Genomic DNA, 15,467 nt, shown 5'->3' with positions numbered 1-15,467 from the left:
ATTTCTTTGAAGAAGGGATTATTTCGTATTGTGTGTGTTGGAGGAGAGGGCGGGGGAAGGCTCCTTGACGGTGGAAGTAATAATGCCATCACATCAACGCTGCCCCAGAAGAAAACACTTATGTTTGCAAAAATTCGACTATCTCCGCAATTATTATTATGCTAAGTGGGAGCACACCCAATTAGTGTTGCGAACTGGGTTAATCGTTGTCATACATTGTAATCTCGGAAAATATAAGAGCTAAGGAGCAAAATGAATATCCCTCCACCTTCACTGAAGTTGCTTTATCCATGAGGTGGAAGGTGGCCTAGCACAGAGTGCAAGAAAAGGAGTATATCCCTTCTCTAACATTTGAACATTTTTTTTTTTTTTTTAAGAAAAGCTTAAGTGCGTAGGTTAAAAGGAGGTTTTTCTCTTTCCTCCCGTTATGGAGAAATGAAGTAAATCTTTTGGTTGCAAAATGGTTGGCAACTTTCATAACGTGAAGTGTACGTATATTGTGAATGTTCCTATTTTTCCCATAACAATGTGATTATACTGTTGGAGGATGGGGTTCTTTTGGTGAATTTCCTCATTTCGTGCAGAGGTTGATTTAATCTCTAACCTGGTTGCCCATTCGCCAGCTATATATGCATGGGGGCGTTGAGAGTTTGCGTGATGGTTCATATGGCATATTTACAGATAGCATTTCTGCGTGGGTACCAAAAAAAAAAAAAAGCAAAAAAATAGTTACAATTCGTTTGGCATCTTCTATTCGTGATTGAAGAACAGGTACTCCCTGATTTTTATTTGGTCGAAAGGGGGGAAAGACGATATTTTTTTCCACTTCAAGCGAATTTTCTCCGCTGGTCGTTCTTTTTTTTAAAATTTTTGAAGAAAAAAAGAACGACCTTCGGGCGCCCGCGCCGTTGTTACGTTGACGTAATAGAAATATGGCGCGAACAGGGGGGGGGAAAGAAAAAAAAAAAAAAAAAAAAAAACACCATTTTGTATACGAAATGAACCACATGAAATATAGTTGACTTCCCTTTTTTCCTACTTAAATATATTTTTTCGAGAAGGTCCATATAATTGTGGAGAAAGCAAAGCAACTGCAGTAGGAACTCCGAGCGAATGCTTACAACCTCTTTTGTGCCTTTGCCTAACCGCAGGACAAGAAAAATGAAGAATTATTCCATTTTTACGCGCTCCGCTTGTTACCCCGTTCGATAAAAAGAAAAAACAAACAAATATGGGAGCACAAATGGGAGAAAAAATGAGCCAAGATGAAGGAAATAACAATTACAAAGGTCACATTCGCGCGATGAAGGGACAAGGGGATGTCTGGTTTGCCACGGAAAAAGGTACTGTACCAAACATGCAAGGGCAAAGTAGGTTAGAACAAAGTAGTCAGGTCCCCAAATGGGCTTCTACAGCATATGGGCATTCCCCCAATTGGCCCATGCAGAATAGGGGTGCCTCCTATTGGCGCCCAAGAGGAAGCTTTCATAATAACCGCATAGGAAGACACCCCTGGGGCGAAGCTCCTGGTGCACAAAATCAAAACATGCTCAGCAACAACCGTTGGAGGGCCCACCACGCGGAGGTTGGTTGCCAACGTGAGCAACGTGCGCACGGACCATTAGCACCACCAGATGGAAATTATTTAAAAAATTATTTTTCCTCCTACGGAAATGGCTACGTGGACGACGGTAGCGGCGATGGCAGTTGCGGATATCACTACCCTGGCGCCCCCCAGCAGGATTCCGAAAGGGAGAACGCCCGTCCGTATAATGGCGGCAGGGGGGGTGCTTCCCGCACCGTTGGTAGTAGTGGCCCTAGTAGGACAATTCATCCTCCGCCGCCCTCTGACTATGCTAAACCAAGGGTAATGTACCATAGTGGGTACCCTCAAATGGGTAGCAAAAATGGCGATGATGAAGATATGGAGGATCCCTACCAGGGAAGCACCAACATGGTGGATAATGCAAATAGTGCAGACGGTAACCACTGGATAAGTCACACGATGGATAACTCCTACGAGAGTAGAAATTGCCCTCCTGGAGAATTTCCTATGATGGGAGGTTTGTATAACTTCCGTAAAGGCAACGACGGTGTTGGGTTCCCTTCGACGAACTCGTTTGTAGCCCCACCGCACAGGAACCGTGGAATGAGGGGAGGCACCCATTGGAAAAAATGGACTGAAGAACGGAATGCACAGAAGTGTTCATCAGTTAAGAAGCATGGTGGGAAAAAAAGACAAAAAGTGGATTTCCCCCTTATTAGTGAGTCGAAAAACGTGGAAATAGATCCGAAAAAAGGAAACAGAGCGGATGATGGTGATGACCAGGTTGGTGATAATAATGATGGGCACGGTGGTGATGATAATGACACGAATGAGGAAGATGACGATGATGATGGTGATGGAGTTGGCCCCAAAGGAATAAATGTGCAGATGGAAAAAAGTAAAGAAAATAATAAGTTCATTTTTTGCCACTATTGTGATGTAAACATAGAAGCTGGGAAATTGGAGGAACACAACCAAAGTGAGCATATAAAGTGCCCCATCGATAACTGCGGGCAAATTTACAGCATTGACGATCTGGATGTCCACCTGCTAAACCATATAAAGAATGACAAGGATGAAGTGATCCTGAACGACTCCAAAGAAATTGAAAAGTGGATCCAAGAAAGGAAAAAAAATTATCCAACCAGAGAAAAAATAGCCATCAACAAGGAGAATAGTGAAAATGGAAAAAAAAAAAAAAAAAAAAAACCAAATTGCTTAATTGAGGAATTATTATTTGAGAGCTACTGCTCAGCTGTCGGGCGAAATATATATTTCAATAATAAATGGGAGAAATCTATTTTCGTTCCCCTTTTAACCAAGCTGGAACAAAATGGCTTGCACAACATATATGAAAATAGTTACTATCCACTTTTTAACAACTCCATGGGGAAATTTTACCCAGCGAATATGCGAAGGAGACCATTTAAGCAAAGGCAACTTATAGACACACTAAATATTCACAGGAAGTCTCCCTTGCTGTACCAGCTGATGAAAAAGGAAATTTATCTGTACGAGAAGAAGCTGATCAAGTGCATCGAGTTCATCACGCGCAGTGACTTCTTCGATGACACCGAGGGGGGCGCAGCCGGCACAGATATCCTCGAACTGGGCTAATCGCGAAGCACCGGGGTCAGAGCAAAGACGAGAGGAAAGGTGTTTTAGATGAGATATCACCTGCTTGGAGGCGTATCTCCGAGTTTGCCTCCTCCACGTCTTACGAGGTTTACCCCATCACATGGGTAAAATTGTCCTTTTTTTTTCCTTTTTTTCGCTTTAGCTATTTGTACATATATTATGCTCTTTGATCTAGTATTGAGCTAGCTAATTTTTTTTTTTTTTTTTTTTTTTTTTTCGTCACAATATTGTTTTATTTATTTATTTTTTTTGTAGCCAAATATATGCGCACAAATATTTTGACAACGCTTCGAACCCCGGCGTTTCCACCCCACAAGTGTGTTTGTTTCTTTCCCTCGCATATTTCCTCTCTTTTGTGTGCACAAATAATATGCAAAATTTGAATAAACTATTTTTCCTTCAACATTGTGTACTATGTATAATTTGCGCAAAGGGCTTTTGTTAAAAAAAGTTGGCACGGAGGATGAAGCTCCCCTGTTCCCTCTGGGAATATGCTCACAATGCTCTCACACATGTTGCTAACTACAAGGGACCTTTCCCCGTTTTGTGAAAATGGAGAGATATTATCTCCACGGCAAAAACTATATGTCTATTTGCCGCTCTACATTTCATGTGAGGATTCCTCCATAGCAGGAGCAAGCTTTTCTTCATACCTATGTATATTTGTATGCAAGCTGGTAAAGTGGACTCTCATTCTGTTTCACCAGAAATTCCGGCCTCCTACACATTCAAAGCGCGTAACGAACCCATGGGTCAAAAAATACATCCTGTGTGGTCATCCTAACATGGTTGGGACACCCAAACAAAGGATATTTCACGTTATGAAAAAGGATGCAACGTATTTTGACGTATCCCTGTTGGACGCGACAGAGTGCTACTTCACTATGTAGTCCCCTCTGCGATGAACAAATTTGCCTTCTAATTATTTTCCCTCACTCCACTGGCACTGTATACAAGTTGAGAGAATCGGGTTGGCGAATTTTTGTGCAACTGAATTTAAGAATGTCCAGCGGGGGATTAGAAAAAAAAAAAAAAAAAAAACACAATAAAAAAGGAGCGCTAAATAAACACCCTTCCGCTGGAATATTACTCTTGGATAAAGGCAGGAATTCACAAAGGTAAATGCAGCACCCCCTCCCAAAGGGCAGTTCTCATTTTCACGCTTTTAACATGTTTGTGGCAAAGGAGCAGGTGGAAAAAAAAAAAAAAAAGGAATAATACTAAATAAATAAAAAATAAATAAAAAAGTAACTATACTGCGAGTATATATAAAGCTATATGTATGCCTTTACAATACTACACAAAAAAAAAAAAAAGTGTAAATCTTGCGCCAAGCCTTCTCCGCATTGATGCGTAAATGAGCCCGAATTAATTTGTGACGAAACCACGACTCCGTTCAATAGAGAAAAAAATAAATAAATCAGCCATAGAAATTTTTTTTCTTCTTTTACCGACATTGGGAGTATTATACTATTCAAAAAAAAAAAAAAAAAAAAAAAGAAGTAAAGAAAGGGGAAAAAATCTGACGCTTTAACCTCAACATACGTGGAAGAAAACGCCATTTCAGCGTATAGCATCGGAAAAGTACCTCCGGGAGCCGAGAAATCCTCAGCGACCACGCGAAGGAAAGCAGCGCAAGGGCGAGCGAGCATACAAGCCACACGCGCGCGCAGGGGGCAAACAAATATGTACGTATATATGTACATAGGTATGCTCATCTTCGTACAGTTAAAACTTAGAAAGTAAAAAAAAAAAAAAAAAAAAAAAAAAAAGTAGGCATAACATAGCAACACCTTCAACATTGTACCACTTCCTACATGGATAATTACGTAGGTGGGAAGTCGTGACGAATGAAGTTCTTTCCCCCGTCTCCTGCCCATATTGGGAGAGGAACTGATATTCCGATTAAGGAGGCGGGAGGAAACTCTACTTTCTTTTACGTTGTTCATAACCACTAGAGGGGAAAAAAAAGGAATCAGCCTTGCTCAAGGTAGAAAACGACATAATATAAAAAAGCGTAACGAAAGGTGTCGTCTTGTTATTGAGCTTCGTAATTTTTTTTAAAAGGAAGAGGAGAAACACAATTTTACCCCACGGCCAAGGTCATATATATATATATATATATGGATCCGTGGTAACCTCAAGGGCATGTGAGAAAAATGGAAGATAACTCCTACTTTGATGAGGTAGAGAAGCTCCTGGAAAATAAAAGTAAGAACTCTGAGGAGGAAAATGGAGTTGTACAAAATAAGAGCAGAAAAAAAAAAGAATTAAATAAAAGAAGAGCTAATGGAAAGTCGGACAAATGCAGTGACAACGAAATGGTGAGGAAGGATCAAAAGGAAAAATATGCCAGTGGTGATGGAAATGAAGAGGACGAAAATAATGACCAACACAGCACGGGAAATGACGAATTGGCTTTGAAGAAAAAATTCCATAAAGAGTTAAATGGGGGAAAGAGGAGCGGAAGAGGAAGGAAAAGTGAAGAGCGGGGTGGTAAACATAAATCTAGAGAAAAGATAAGTGAGGGCAATAGTGGAAGTAGTGGTGAAGACATGACAGATCGGAGCCATGCTACAAGTGAAGATGGCAGTGATGACAGGCGCAACAAGGGTAAGGCGAAAAGGACTGGCTTGAGGGAAAGAGAGCATGACAATCGTAAGGATAGAAAGAAAAAAGACAGAGTAAGAGACGGAGGGAGTGATAACAGTGTGGAAAAAAGGAAAACATATTCATCTGATGAGTCGAGTAGTGAGCAGAAAGAAAGAAGGAAGAGATATAAAGGTAGGGATAGGATGGTCAAGTCGCGCAGGGAAGTGTCGCAGTCTAAGTCTGGCGAAAGTGGTGAGGAGGATGAGTTGGAAGAAAAGGAGAGAATTAAAAAAAAGAATGGCGTGGAGAGAGAAAGAAGGAGAAAAGGTCACGCGAAAAAGGACCAGAAAAGAAGGGGTGATAGGCAAAGTGACTCAGAGAACGAAGCAGAAACTGAGGGAGAGGAGACGAATGGCGAAGGCAAGAGTGATGGTACAGACAGCAACGATGAGGGTGAGAGTGCAAGTGATGGCGACAGGAGGAAGCCGAAGGGCAAAGTGAAAAATGCTGTGAAGCGAAGTGAAAACAGGGGACGCAAAAGAAGGGCGAAATCAGAGTCCGAGGAGGAGTCTAATTTGTCCACGGATTCCGATGGTGGCGAAAGAGGAAGAAGAGGAAGAGGTGGAGGAAGTGCAGGAGGAGTGGTAAAGTCGGACGAGGAGGAAGACGGGAACAGCGAAACTAGCGAAAATCGGAAAAACCGAGAAAAGAAAAGGAGGAGGCACAGAAGGGGGAGCCCCGGTAGTGAACGCGCTTCTCGTAGTAAAAGGAAAGGTTCATATGGAAATGACAGCAATGATGAGGTGGAGGATGGCGCTAACGATGGTGGCGACACTGATGACGGTGATGACAAATCCGATGGGGACCGTTCCGGAGGTGAGGACGCAAAAAAAAAGAAGAGAAAAAACAGGAACGACAAAGAAAGTGAGAGAAAAAGAGCGGAACGAGATGCCTCGTCCAGTGAAAGCTCCTCTAGTGGGGAAGAGGACCATAGGTCGAAACGAAAAAGGAGAAAAGCCAGTCCTAGCATAAGCGAGTCGGATTCGAGTGATGCGGTTGAGAGTGACCGGAGGTCGAGGAGCGCGAAAAGGAGGAAACGAGAGAGGTACGAATTAGAGAGAAGGGAAAGACATCGAGATAGAGAGAGAGAGCGCGATAGGGAGAGGGAGCGCGATAGGGAGAGGGAGCGCGCGCGGGAACGAATGTGGAAGGAGCGCGAACGGGAGAGAGAACGAGAAAGAGAAAGACTGAGAAAGGAAATAGAAGAAGCAAGAATTAGAAGAGAAAAAAGAAGAGAAGAGAAAAGACTACAGAAAGAACAGGAGGAAGCAAAGAGGGACGACTTAACAGTACTGGTACTGAACTTAGACCTAAAGGCAGATGAAAGGGACATATATGAATTTTTTTCAGAAGTTGCAGGAAAGGTAAGAGATATTCAGTGTATAAAAGATCAGAGGTCGGGAAAGTCTAAAGGAGTAGCTTATGTAGAATTCTATACTCAAGAAGCAGTGGTAAAAGCTTTATCGGCTAATGGATATATGTTAAAAAATAGACCTATAAAAATACAATCTTCCCAAGCGGAAAAAAATAGAGCCGCAAAAGCCGCCAAACATCAACCCATTGACCCAAATGATATTCCTATAAAATTATACATTGGTGGATTGGTAGGTCCGTTAGGGAACATCTCGGAGCAAGAATTAAAACAGCTGTTTAATCCTTTTGGAGAAATTCTTGAAGTAGAAATTCATCGAGATCCTTACACAGGGAAATGTAAAGGGTTTGGGTTCATTCAATTCTTTAGAGCATCGGAGGCCATTGAAGCTATGGGAGTTTTAAATGGAATGGAAATAGCAGGTCGAGAATTAAAAGTTAGCTTCGCTCAGGATTCTAAATATATCCTAGCATCTGAAAAGGAGGCAAAGGAAAAAGTGCTCGCGAAGCTCATGGCGAAGAAGGCCAAAGCTGAAGAAAAAGTGGAAGAGCCCGACAATGAGAAAATTGACAACGATGATGATGATGGAGGTGGGCTCATTGCCGGGGCAGGAAGTAAAATTGCCCTCATGCAGAAGTTGCAGCGAGACACTATCCTTGATTCTGGGGTAATGAGCCGATAGACCAGAGCAAATGGTTGAGAGGATGAACGACATACCTCCGACGCCTTTGCGCGGTTCGCGCGTTCTTCATATTTTCTATTCACCTCCCTTGTACCGATGTCGTTGCGATGTCGTTGCCATGTTGTTCCATTTTGACACATCTCCCCCTTTCCCCCCCCCGCATGACAGATATCGAGTCAGTTCACCACGGGCGCCAATGCAATCATGCAGACGACATCGCTCGGAGCCGCTCAGTCCAACACCCTCAACAACATCACGCCCAACCTGGTTCTCTGCAATATGTTTTCGCCCAATGATGAAAACATCGGTTCGGATCCAGACTTTTTCAGCGACATAATTGAAGATGTTAAGGAGGAGTGTAGCAAGTACGGAAGTATTACCAAGATTTGGATGGATACAAAAAATATCGACGGGAAAATTTATATCAAGTATACAAAGCAGGATGAAGCCTTCAAGGCATTTCAGTTTCTGAATGGAAGATACTTTGGAGGGTCCCTGATAAATGCTTATTTTGTGACGGAGGAAATGTGGAATTCGATATGTGTGTAGTTGCTGAGAAAAGACAACAGTGCCTATCGGATCCTTCCCCCCTTAATGAGCACAAGAATAAATTGCGTAACACCTCTATACGGGTGTGCTACTTTAAAAAGAGGGAAGCGTCCCAACTGCTCCTTTACTTTTAAAACATAAAGCGATGTTAAAGGATCAGTTGTTATTGTTATTGTTATTCTTCCTATTATTATTATTGCTGTTGTTTTATTTTATTTATTTTTTCCCCCCTCCCCTTTAGGCCCTTTTCCTCCATTTGAATGTGTGTGTTATCATACCAATGTCCATTTTATATCAGTCGTCTTTCTGCGCGACGTTTATCTTGTTTCAAATATGTGCATATAAATTGGGGGGGAAAAAAAAAAATATATATATATTAGGGCGTATGGGACAGTACCTATACTATTTTACCTTTTCCAATTTCTGCAACCGAGTGAGGTTGTAGGAATGAGCATGCAGCAATGTGTAATGCACCTACATCGTTGTTCATTTTTGTGTGCCCAGGGAGGTTTTCCTTTTCATGTATGTACGTGTAGTACCTCTGAGGAGGGAAGAAACGCGAAAAAAGGATCCGCACATTGCCGCAGGCTCATCTTCATTTGTGTTTATATATGTGCATGCGCGTAGGCTTACACTGGTCAAGGAATAGAGCACACGTGATATATAAAGAAAGAGGAATAATACGGAAAGGGATAAATTCCCAATCAAGCGCAGGACAAATACTTCATTTTTCACCACCGCAATTTGACATGAATTTACCTGCATCCAATCATATGTGCTTTCCATTTCATTTTCATTTTTTTTTTTTTTTTTTTTTTTTTTTCCACCTCGGTTACTACACATAATTTCATTTCTCACGTTTACCATTTAGGGCCGTCAGCAGAACATGCATATATCGCGAAAAGAACCCCCTCCCCCCCACACACAAAAAAAAATTAAAATAAATAAAAAAATCTTGCGTTGTAAGGCGCCTGCTTACTATAATTTCACTTTTTATGTTGTTCCCATTAGGTTGTATTCTGCTGAGCAATCGTAGACGAGTTCATTTCGGGAGACATGGGACGAAAAGGAAAAAAAAAAAAAAAAAAAAAAAAAAAAAAAGAAACATTTGACGTGATAGAAACCGATATGATTATATTGCATCCCATTATGTGTTCTCCACGGAATGTCCCTCCACCAGGGAATTCGCTTTTGTCTAATGTTGGGGGTTCAGCAAAGAGCTGTTATTCCCGTTTCATCCAAGACGCACGAGCATATGTGCCCATGCATATTCGCATAACCCGTCCATTTCCCCCTTTTTATAGATTGAGTATCCATGTTACCACCACTTCCTCGTACCATTTAGGCTCAAATTATTTTATTCCTCCACGTGAACCGCACGTAATGGCAAGTGCATATTCCTAACCTTTTTTAAGAGGATTCACAGATTATAATAAGGTGAAATATTTCCTCCTTTCTTTCTTTGGCCCCTGGGTTTGTACGCCTATTTATGTAGTGTAGACATATACATATACACATATATATATGCATGGCTTTTTCAGGTTTTTCAAAGGGCTCATTTTTTGAATGGAAATAAATAAAAGGGTATGCCCCTTTCTAGTATAGCTCTACGTTTTCGTCGTATGTGAGGAAGGGGCGCTAAATTCGGATGACAGAAAATTGGTCTGTTAAAAAAAGGTATTTTCATTTTTTTAGCAGATCGGTTATGTAACGTTACATGTAATGTCAAGGGAGTTATTATTTTCCTCTATACCGTTGGAGCAGTGGGAGGAAAGGTTACACATTAGGGTCTCTTCTCCGCCTCGGTGTGTCCTCCTCTACGTGAATGCAGTCGTCAATGGTGCTTCTTCCCTTTGTCTATTTTATTTATTTTTTTATTCGAATGGGAGGAGCGTTTTAATAAAGCTTATCCCCCCCCTGTGTCGCTTCTTTCCAAAGCGCAACAGGCGTATATACATCCAATATGGTGCAATACGTGATGGTTCGTTCACGTGGTAAAGGTTAAAAAAAGGGGGAAAATGAAATGCCTCAAAATTTGTTCCTCTGTTGAAAATTTGTTTTGTCATCGAACAGTGGGACAGGGACGCATAACTACATGCATTTGCTATGCACGCGGTATGTGGATTAACGGTTCCTTTACTATTATCCTTTCTAAAACTGTAAGCCGTTCGTTCGTTCGTTCGTTCGTTCGTTCGTTCGTTCGTTCGTTCGTTTTTTTTTTTTTTTTTTTTTTTTTAAATTGGGATAACCCGTTCAGGGGTAGACGACACTTTTCTTCGATCTAAAATGTTTTTTAAGGAAAAACGCAGTGGGGCAGAAGCATATGTATAGGTTAAAATGGGAAAAGAAAAAGAGTTTGCTTGTTATTCCTTAAGCTGTGTCTTGACTTCGAAAGAAACGCATCTTTCGTATGGATGTACTGTGTACATTTCTATTTTTTTTCTCTTTTTCCATTGAGAAAAATTGTCCCCATATGGCGTATTATATGCCATTTTTTATTTTTCTTTAATACGGGCGTTTTTACGAATATTGTTGGTCTCCTTTTACTTGTACCCAGCGCTGTGCGAAACAGGGCGTTTTTTTATTAATTTTTTTTTTTTTTTTTTTAGACTTATTTTTTTCTCCTATAGCCTCATCCCATATCGAAATATATTTACTTGCGAAAATATTAATGTATAAATATATATTTGCTTGATGCACTTCTAAATAATAAATATACACTATATTATATGTATATAATTTGTATATGCATTTTTGCTTCTATCGGCACCATCGCGGCGGAAGTAATTTTGCAAACGGCCCAAGAAGGAGCAAAGGAAAAATTACTCAATGAGATTATGGAAGCGCGTTAGCGCACGGGTTATACATATAAACACCTATGTCGCATTGTTAATTTTCAGACGATGTTTCTTAAACAGTTTTTTCCCCTCGAAACAGAGTACTGGTATCACCTCACACGTATAGTACGCATATATATATATATATATATATATATATTATGTACTTATGTTTATTTTTACGCCGTCTTTAAGGGCGCCTTTTTTTACCATATTTCCCCGTCACCGACTCTGATCGGATCCTTCGCAACTTTCCTTCTGCGAAAGGAGCAATTTGTACACGCGCGACTCGCAAAAAAAAAATACCTTTCTGTATGCATACCTTTCCATATGCGCATGCTTATATATATACCCATACGCAATGCATTGTGAGCGTGTTTGTTACTTCCTCCCCCACGTGCCAATTTTGCCTTGATAACGGCATTGTCCGCCTTGCTTCACTATACGTCTACTTAAATTATAGTTTTCCTTCCCTCCCGTCATTATTTGAGCAACTGCCTGATTTTTTAATTAACCTGTTTATGTTGCAGTTGGTTTGCCTTTTGGGGTCATAAGAAGTTAAAAAAAAATATACATTTATACATATACATATATACATATATACATTTATACATATATGTACATATACATACATATATACATATATAATAATAAAGGCCCAACAAAATCGTATCCCCTCCCAATTACTTTTTTTTTTTTTTTTTTTTTTTTTTTTTACCTCTTACAATTTAGCTAATTGTATATTATATTCTCCATTTTTGCGTCCCGCGCGCTTTATCACTTTCTGCCGAAAGGGACGAACGAATTCGTGCCTCTCTGCGAAGCTACACGTAACACAGTAGTTACGCGTACTTTTATATGAACAAATGTAAACGTAACCTACTTATCACGTCGTCGCCGGAGAAGTGATTTTTTTTTTTAAGTAAAACGTTCTATTCATCCGCTAACTCCTTACGGGTACATTTGTCATCAGAGGTACATATACTTCTCCCCAGGGTGCCCATTTCGAGGAGCTACGACTGGTGAGTTGTATGAAGGAGTATATAGTGCCCCTAACAGAGATCCTGTAAGACGAGCAGATTAACTAACCTTTTGATAGCCCCCCCCCTCCTCATCTGCATAAGCAATCGAGGCATCTGTTCCATTGTATATACATCTGTAGGAAGTGTATTAAAGGAACCACCGTGACGTCATGATGGGGGGCGAAAACAACTTGGACCATTTGTCCTTCTTCGAGAATAATGAATTCCAAAATATTAATCGAGAGTTTTTGAGGGGATCCATTGAAAGCACCACCAATGAAGAAGAAAAGGGGCTTATACAAAAGGCAATTAGTATATCAAAAAAAGGAGCAGAAAATATACAAAAGGGTATCAAAAAGACTCTCGAAAAAACGAACTTAAATAATGCCCCATCAATAGTATCCAATTCGACAACTGCAGAAACTGGATCCATGTTTTCAAATTTTCCACTTTTTAATAATCAAACTAGAGAAAATGAAACGAATACTTTTTTCGCCTTCACCAGTGCCCTGTCATATAAAAATTTCCCTCTCTTCTGTTTATTTTTTGGAGTCAGTATTATGTTTCTAATATTGTCCTTCTTTACTTTACCCATGATTGTTATAACACCGAGACAGTTTGGATTCTTCTTCACTCTTTCCTCCATCTGCTTTGTGACATCACTGGCATTTTTGAAGGGCTTTTCAAGTCTGTACTACCATTTGATGGAGAAGGATCGGTAAGGCTGATTAGTGGTGGGTTAGCGCCACGTGAAGCGATCAAAGTGCCTATTAAACTGACCTACGATTCCCTCTTTCTGTCATTCCCATGTTCACATCACCACATGCGTATACCACTTTTTTTTTCTCTCCCCCCCCCTTTGGTAGGCTCCCATTCACCGCTGCATACATTTTGTCCCTCCTATCCACACTTTATTTCACCGTCATCAAGCCCTTATATTTATTAGTATGTTGAAGGATTCCATTTTTTTTATTTCCACCCATCCTAATGTGAAGAAAGGGACACATATCTGTGTCATCAAATGTGCGCACGATGTAACATACATTTGTAGTTCTACCCCCCCTGCTGATATCACCTCCTTTTGTCTCTCAACTGTTTATAGGCCCTGATTACATCCGTTGTGCAAGTATTTGCTCTCATTTCTTTTATAGTGTCATACATACCAGGTATGGAAAAAGGATGTGTGCTGTAAATTGGTTTGTTCTGCTCCTTTGGGAGTGACGCGCCTGTTGATGCTTATCCCGATTTAGGAGGATCATTATTTGTCAGCTCTTACATTTTTCCCTCCTAAAAATTTCACTTTTTTTTTTTTTTTTTTTTTTTTTTTTTTCCTCTCTTTTTCATTCCATCCCCTTTTTCTCTTTTGTACAGGCGGGGCAGGGGCAATTAAAATGTTGCTAACGACACTCTTCACGTATATCAAGAACTTGTTTCGAAGAGGAAATTCATCAGATTTACCTTTTTAATTATATGTACAAATGTAGATATATATATATATATATATATATGTATATATTTTTTTCTCCCCCCTTGCAATTAATTTCATCGTGTAAGCAATTCTTCTTTTATTTTTTTAAAATCTCATGGCGATTTTGTGCTACTAAGTTTTTAAATTGGATCTCCCTGGATGTACAGACGGAGGAGAAAGTTGAAAGGAGCCATTGCCCATATGTGTGCACATATAATATACGTAAAGCAAAATGAAGAGCAGATAGGAAAGAATGAAAGAAATGCATGAAAAGGAGTAATGGAAACTACACCCTGACAACAAGTTTAGAGGCCCAATTCCTGAATCGAATTATTTCTGCTTAAGAAGAGCACACCATGTCTAGTTTACAACCATGACAAGCAGGAGCAAGGTCCATTTTGTAGGAATTTCTTTTTTTTTTTTAAGTTTAACTGATGTGCCAAAAGTGGGATGTCTTTCACGCAATCACCAACTGAGTAGAATTCAGCGAGAAAATTAAAAGGTCTCCCCCCCCGCATGTGTTTGCGTGGATATATGTCGCAACGTAGACGTATCCATTCCGTGTGCTACATTCGTATGCACACATGTTCATACATATACCTCCTTCATGCTAATCCTTATATACTCTCCATTCCATGCTTTCCCCCTTTTTTTTTTCTTTTTTTTTTTTTGTGATATATTATTCATAATTTAAATTTAAAAAAAAATACAATTTAAACTTTGAAAAAAAAAAGGAGAAAAGATTTATGATGCTGTAAACATATCCTGTGTTGCGGAATGGATTATTACTTCCCTTCGCAGGGTGTCCACCGATGTAATTACATCGCCAATTGTATGCGCCCAGTTCTATTGCACGCGAGAATGAAATATGTACGGCGTTGCGTTGGGATGGTAAACACATTTTTGGCCATCCTGGAGAAGACCGAGGGCATGTGCTCGCTTTCCTCCCTGCCGTACGTAGACACTTTTCTAAAAATGGCAGAAAAAAAAAAAAAAAAAATTAAATCGTTTAGTTATTTACGCAACAAACAATAAAAGAAAAACTTTCAAAAATTAGTAATTATTTCTGAGGAAAAGGGGAAAGAGACAGGAAAGACGAAAGAAATTATATCGACGGAGGAAACTAAAAAGAAAAAAAAAAAAAAAAACTAATCAATAATTTGCATTAATACGACACTGTACTGCGTCTTAATAAAAAGGAAGAAAAAGAAAAACCAAAAAAAAAAAAAAAAAAAAAAAAAAAAAAAGCCGAAAAATAAAAAAGAAGAAATAGGTCTTCGAAACGGAGGCACAAACATAGCAACAATATATATGTGCATGTTTTCCCTTCGAATGATCTCTGAAAAATCTTTGCTACTTTTTTTTTTTTTTTTTTCTGTACATGGAGAGTATGTTTCTCGAATTTTCCCAAGCGGTTTGTGTGACCATTCATCAAAGTCCCTCGTGTGGGCACCGAACACAAATGTGCCAACATATTCCTCTGATTACATTGTTATTCTCTGGAAGTTGTTAAATTGGAAGGGAAACTCCCGTCTGTTGGTAATTCTCCAAGTCGACTCTCCTAAATGTGGTAGTTTGAACACAAATTGTGTAGATAGATCATAAGGAGGAGGGGCTTCGAAAAACAGTGCCCTTTTTTTTTTTTTTTTAAATTCCATCAACGTGCGCTTCGTTATGTTTTTGCAATTTCTCGCTTCCTCC

At 39.8% G+C, this 15,467-nt stretch overlaps 3 protein-coding genes across 3 annotated transcripts; all 3 read left to right on the top strand.

Moving 5' to 3' along the window:
- Nucleotides 1-1,231: 1,231 nt before the first annotated feature.
- PKNH_1207200 (conserved Plasmodium protein, unknown function) lies at nucleotides 1,232-3,163 on the top strand (the record flags this gene model as incomplete). The annotated part of the gene is made up of 1 exon (XM_002260089.1): nucleotides 1,232-3,163. The coding sequence occupies one exon, from the start codon at nucleotides 1,232-1,234 to the stop codon at nucleotides 3,161-3,163; it is 1,932 nt and encodes a 643-aa protein (XP_002260125.1).
- A 2,180-nt stretch (nucleotides 3,164-5,343) lies between these two features.
- On the top strand, nucleotides 5,344-8,439 carry PKNH_1207100 (splicing factor 1, putative; the record flags this gene model as incomplete). Its single annotated transcript, XM_002260088.1, has 2 exons — nucleotides 5,344-7,875; nucleotides 8,059-8,439. 2 exons carry the CDS (start codon nucleotides 5,344-5,346, stop codon nucleotides 8,437-8,439), a joined length of 2,913 nt encoding a protein of 970 aa, XP_002260124.1.
- Nucleotides 8,440-12,468: 4,029 nt separating this feature from the next.
- PKNH_1207000 (protein transport protein SFT2, putative) lies at nucleotides 12,469-13,764 on the top strand (the record flags this gene model as incomplete). The annotated part of the gene is made up of 4 exons (XM_002260087.1): nucleotides 12,469-13,016; nucleotides 13,165-13,243; nucleotides 13,401-13,464; nucleotides 13,670-13,764. 4 exons carry the CDS (start codon nucleotides 12,469-12,471, stop codon nucleotides 13,762-13,764), a joined length of 786 nt encoding a protein of 261 aa, XP_002260123.1.
- Nucleotides 13,765-15,467: the final 1,703 nt, after the last annotated feature.

The sequence above is a fragment of the Plasmodium knowlesi genome (genome assembly GCF_000006355.2).
Source record: "Plasmodium knowlesi strain H genome assembly, chromosome: 12".
NCBI lineage: Eukaryota > Apicomplexa > Aconoidasida > Haemosporida > Plasmodiidae > Plasmodium > Plasmodium knowlesi.
This window is presented reverse-complemented; position numbering and strand designations above follow the sequence as displayed.